Source organism: Pinus tabuliformis, chromosome 1_1 (assembly GCF_031772625.1).
Source record: "Pinus tabuliformis cultivar Carrire ecotype Pingquan chromosome 1_1, CPIR1, whole genome shotgun sequence".
Classification (NCBI taxonomy): domain Eukaryota; kingdom Viridiplantae; phylum Streptophyta; class Pinopsida; order Pinales; family Pinaceae; genus Pinus; species Pinus tabuliformis.
Genome location: NC_142297.1, coordinates 567,782,422 through 567,787,902, shown reverse-complemented (window position 1 = coordinate 567,787,902; position 5,481 = coordinate 567,782,422). Strand labels below are relative to the sequence as shown.

The following is a 5,481-nucleotide window of genomic DNA, read 5'->3' as shown; positions in this document are numbered from 1 at the left end:
AGCATACCAGAACTACATGACTGGGGATTAGGATTTGCATTCTAGATTTACTTTAATGGTCAATTTCCACAAGAATGAAGTGTTGAAAAACAAATTTTAGGTTCCAATTACAACTATAATTCATACATTTGACTTCCTCAAGTGTTTTGGCTCCGTAACCAAAAAGATAAATGGATTGAAACATTATACAAGACCAATAATCTCCAAATTTCTTCCATGTACTAGTATAACCCAAACCTGATATGAGCATTTTTCACATGACAATCCCTCCAAGTTTATTTATTGTAGTCTAATGCCGTAAAATTTTAAACAACTTGTAAGTATTGTACCTGTATTCTCTTGGGCATGTCCAGGCTTAGTGTGGTATTTTAAAAGATTATGGTGACTAGAACAGGCAAGGAGTTCATGTATATTGGTTTACCATAAATTCGATGGAAGGAGAGTTCTAACTTTGAAGGGTACATTAAAATAACTTGCAGAAGTAATGAGCCAAACTTCGGAGAAACAATATACCACTGCAGACAGATTTTGGGAAGGGATGCAACTGGCACGGACACAAATAGGCTTCCAGCCTCTTTATGTAATTTCTGGGGCCACAAGCAAAAACTCTTGGCAAGCTGCAAAGAAAATCGGTCTTCAACAATGAATTCTTGTTCAAAATCGCAATGCACATAAATTATAACTGCACGCCACATAAGAAAACATTGATTGTTATCGATATATGATTCCAGGGTTCCATGTAAAATTTTTGAACTTATGTTAAGAATGAGAATAATCCATGACTATTCAAACTGGAAGCCTTGATAACCATATAAATTTATGCATTTAATGTCAAAGAGGAAATGGCTAGATGTGAACCTGACCAATGGCCTTCCACAGAGAAGTATTGAAGGAATTAGTAGTGAGTCTAACTTGAGGAAAACTCGTAGCCCCAGGAACAGGGCCTCCAAAGAAGGTTTTGGGACCTACATGAGACCTAAATTAGGAATCCTGCGCCTAGGTATGAGGTTGGCCTCAATGATCAACTATTGCACCTTCTTCCTGCAGAGTTAGAGACCCATTGACATCTCTCACTCGTTTCCAATGGTCAACGAGGTGATAGTTAAGGGAAATGAGCTTCGCTACTAGGATCATAGGGAAAGGGGTTGGCTGGATGAACTGTGGATCCCCCATTAAGAATTACAAATACAAAAAACAAAGTCTTATGTCTATAACATTTTACCCTAAAGCTGAAGCTGAACTGTTTTTTTTCAGCACGAAAAAAAGCTATATTTTTATTATAATTTCATATTGAAAAAAATTGTACAGCAAAAAGATTGTATGGAGATCACATGCTATAGCTGTATTTTGAAAATCAAGCCAATAACGATGGGAAGATCAAAATATGCCAAGACTACAGATCTACATCAGATTGGACATAAAGTTCTGCATCAATATAGGCAAAATATGAGGCTGCTATCAGACAAGAAGGCAGGATATTGAAAAAAGTCATCCAAAAAGGAATATCTAATGTAATGTCTCCCCAATTGTAATAGTATTTCATAAGCAATATACCATGCATCTATTCACATGCCATTCAAATGAGAATTGAATAATGTCTGCTATTTTTTCCAATTATGCACTATCAGCCTCCATGTTTGCATGTGTCCATCAAACTTCTGATAAATGAGTTATGCATCGCTTTATGCTGCAAAGAGAGGCATGCATGTACCTGGGAATAATGTAGGCAATAACTATTTAAGTCAGTAAAGTTCTAAAATTCTGGTAACTGATGGCGAGACTCATTGTTCTGCTTGTCATCAAGCCAAACATTATTGTTCATAATAGACCAATTCATTTTATCGGATTGAGACTGTTGCTGAGATAAATATTCTTGTTAAAAAAATTCATGCACTTCATCTGTGCTTTTAGATTTTTGGATCCTGGCTGTTTTGTAGGAAAAAAATTACCTTGTGGAACAAGTATATGAAGTTGAGTTGATGACAGTTTTGGTTCTGAATTTTCACCCTGTTGAACAGAATATAATGCCACACCAACATGAAAAATTTAAAATCAAAGGACGATTGAAAGTCAACTTTAGAATCGTTTAATATGATTGATCGTTAAAACAAACACAGAATAAAAATATAATCCACATCAAAATTATCATGTTGTTTAATTAGGGTTAGATCACAACACTTACTCCTTGTATATAAATATTAATAGAACTGGCATGAATCGCTTTTTCCTTTCTCCAATCTGTGCTTGTAGAGTTTTGGCCTGAAAGTGACATGGAGAAGATCAAAACCATAAAACATATACTTATGGTTAATTCATAATAAGATGGGCATACATGACACGCACAAGAACATTGGGCATTCTCATTAGACAATGCCCAAAAGTAGATTTCAAAGAAAAACAAATACCATGGCAGAGGTTTCTGGTGAGATTTTCTTTCTCATGTAGAGCTCTCCCAAAAGGTGGTTATCCCCATACTTTCCTTTCGATTTGTACATTAGAACAATGACTCTTGTAATTAGTAGTAAGCAGTTTACAATTAGGGAACATATTATTTTTGGCAAATTACAAAATCTCAAATGCATAGATTGACCAAGTTAGAGAAGCAAGTCCAACAGTGAGAACAAGAAGATCATCTTAGATGTCTTGCTGCTCTAATTGTTAGGCTTACTGTTATCAGAATATGACAGATTTATAGTTATATGTGTGATAAATTGCACCCTAATTTATCTCTCAACTACATACCACAAAAGTAGGCTAGCACATCTAGATAAACAATCTTTTGCGTAGCCCTGTCCATGTCATACACGAAGATACTACCCTTCATAACATAGGTTGTGCCATCTTCAAAAGAGTTAAGATACATTTGTCACCCTGAATTTCAAATGTCTATTTTCTAGACACTAAACAAAATCAAGCAGTGAGGAATATATTTGAAAAAATGTTCATGAAATTGCATATAAATGCAATTCTTTTTTCTGGTACCTTCCATGGCTATGAAAATGTGCTTCTTCTGCATTGTGAAGCACACCACCCAAGGGTTCGATGCCAAAACCATCCAAAAAATCAAGTGAAGTAAAAGAGGAATTTGTCAACAAGAAGAGCCTATAAATTAGAAATGTCTTCTAAATTCCTCAAGTCAAAAATAGCCCTAATTGTAAATGTGCTTCTTCTGTATTGTGAAGCACAACACCCAAGGAGTCAATGCCAGATCCATCCAAAAAATCAAGTGAAGGAGGAGGAATCTGTCAACAAGAAGAGCCTATAAATTATAAATGTCTTCTAAATGCTTCAAGTCAGAAATAGCCCTAATTGTATACACTTTTGAGTTATAGATATCAATTTTCTAATATATGATTGACATGCTTCAAGGTCCAGCCAGGAAAAGAGATTGAAAACAGGGGAAAAGCAGATAACGTATTTCACAATTTAGAACTGAGAATAAATTGAACAGAGAGGAAAAGCATAAAATATAAAGGCTTGTGGAATCCCAACGTAGGGAGACCCGAATTTCTTCCTTAAATGACTTGGAAATATTCGAGTCAAGAACCACAAATGCATCTTCCTTCGCATAGATTTTGTGTGTATTCCAACAAACAATATCATTTTTCTCCCCAAACTCTGGTTCAATGTGTCGTTTGCCAGTTATGAGCTCCAGCAAAACCATAGCAAAACTATAAACATCACTTTTTCTGTGATCTTCAAGGAGTATGCATGTTCTGCCAGAAAAATAGATAAACAAGGTACAATTCAGGGTTCATCCATTTGTGAAAGATATTAATAAAATTAATATCTCAATAATGTTAAATATCAAGGACTGTAAAACTTGTTACAAAAACACACTACTTAAAAGCAGAGAACCTTGTGTGGGAAACATGAAGGAAAAAAATGGAACTCATAGGTTGGGAAAAAGAGAGGGTAAACTTACCAAGAGCAATGTAACCATGAGTTCCTACAAAAATTGTTGAATCCCCTCCTTTGTTACAAGGTTGAAGAACTTTTGCAACAACAAAATCAGCAATCTTGGCCTCATTGTTGGAAATTTTTTGGTAAATTCCAAAACAAAATAATGAACAGAGAATGATACTCTGTTTTTACCACAGGATCTTTAACACAGGGAAGCTAAAATATTTTCTGAGATCAGAGATTCACACCCATAAAACAAACTTTGTATTCATTAAAAAATTGCTGTTACAAAACCATCTTCCTCCAACAGAGGGATTCTCCAAGAACTTCCAGTTCCAAAACAAAAGAAATTTATTCTGTCTCTCTCTTGAAAATTTTTACACTACTGTGTGTAAAAATTTCTTACATTTACCGCTGTAAATAAAAAAAAAACCTCCTGTTTCATTTACTCGGCTGCATATTTCATTTCAACACAAAATATAAAAATTACATACTCTGCCTCCTACGCTTCTGCGTATATTTTCAGAACATATTCAACGAACAACCAAAAATTTACATGTGTGCTGCTACACATTCCATTTCAATCTCTCAACAAAAGGAACATTACATCTGCACTGCTGTGCATAAAAAATTTGATACCTCTGTGTAAGAGATTTTGTTCATTCGCCCTTTTACACTGCTGCGTGGATTCACCTTCCATATACAATGCACACCACACAAAACAAAAAACATAACACATAAAATAAGTTTTTATTATGCTCATACCTCCGTAAAATAAAAAAAACATTAAAATTTAAAATTCTACCAACATTTACTTGTGCCCATACTCCCGCTGATAGAAAATAATAAAATTAAAATATTTTTACCTACGTTCTACCCATCACAATAAATTTCATTAATTACTCTTACGGAGAAACTGGCGGTCAAAACAAAAACTTCATGCAATGTCATGTTGCAGGCATGAACGCAACTTTGGATGCAATCAACGGTGGACAACCTTCCTTTCGATCAAACGGCTATCGCTTGCCCAATCCAAACGAACGTTACGTCCCGATGAAAAATGGTTTTGGAAAAGTACTGAGGACATGCGTCAGCTCAGGGTTTTATCGCGTCCGTTCGGAGGAAAACCACTTTTCAACAAAAGCAGTGCGATAAGGTTCAACGTTTTCTGAATTAAATGCAGCACGACAGTTGAAATTAATATTTCAACACTCCCCTTTAATTTCAACTGCTGGGTTATCAGTCATACCCAAACATTTCCTCAAAAACTCAAAACTTTTCTAGTCTAATGGCTTGGTCAGAATGTCTGCAACCTGCTCTTGAGTCCTGCAATGTTTTAAAACAATTTCTCCATTGCTTACCAATTCCCTGATGTAATGAAACATTGTGTCAATGTGTTTCGTTCTCTTACGAAACACTGAATTCTTGGATAATGCAATAGCTGAGCTATTGTCACAAAAAATCACTGTTCCTTCTACCTACTCTTGGCTTAAGCTTGTTAACATCCTTCTCATCCAAACTGCTTGACATGCTGCTGCTGTAGCTGCCACATATTCTGTCTCTGTTGTAGACAATGTT

At 35.4% G+C, this 5,481-nt stretch overlaps 1 protein-coding gene across 2 annotated transcripts; it reads right to left on the bottom strand.

Annotated features, from left to right (window-relative positions):
• Positions 1 to 218: 218 nt before the first annotated feature.
• Positions 219 to 2,418, bottom strand: LOC149214438 (uncharacterized). 2 transcript variants are annotated; one of them, XM_089390907.1, is made up of 3 exons: positions 2,183 to 2,411; positions 1,950 to 2,007; positions 219 to 682 (listed from the first exon to the last, which is right to left on the bottom strand). In XM_089390907.1, exons 1-3 carry the CDS (start codon positions 2,288 to 2,290, stop codon positions 369 to 371), a joined length of 480 nt encoding a protein of 159 aa, XP_089247033.1. In that variant the 5' UTR covers positions 2,291 to 2,411; the 3' UTR covers positions 219 to 368. The 2 variants fall into 2 exon arrangements, with proteins under 2 accessions (XP_089247033.1, XP_089247034.1); XM_089390908.1 differs by lacking the exon at positions 219 to 682 and adding an exon at positions 1,126 to 1,711 and having other exon boundaries at positions 2,183 to 2,418.
• Positions 2,419 to 5,481: the final 3,063 nt, after the last annotated feature.

What these genes read in the sequence shown, in the direction of transcription:
- LOC149214438 (XM_089390907.1), bottom strand. Translation starts at nt 2,290, where the DNA reads ATGGTTTTGATCTTCTCCATGTCACTTTCAGGCCAAAACTCTACAAGC. An exon ending in TTAATATTTATATACAAGGA is followed by an intron (nt 2,008 to 2,182) that starts GTAAGTGTTGTG and finishes TCTGTTCAACAG; the next exon opens with GGTGAAAATTCAGAACCAAA. An exon ending in TCATATACTTGTTCCACAAG is followed by an intron (nt 683 to 1,949) that starts GTAATTTTTTTC and finishes TGTGGCGTGCAG; the next exon opens with TTATAATTTATGTGCATTGC.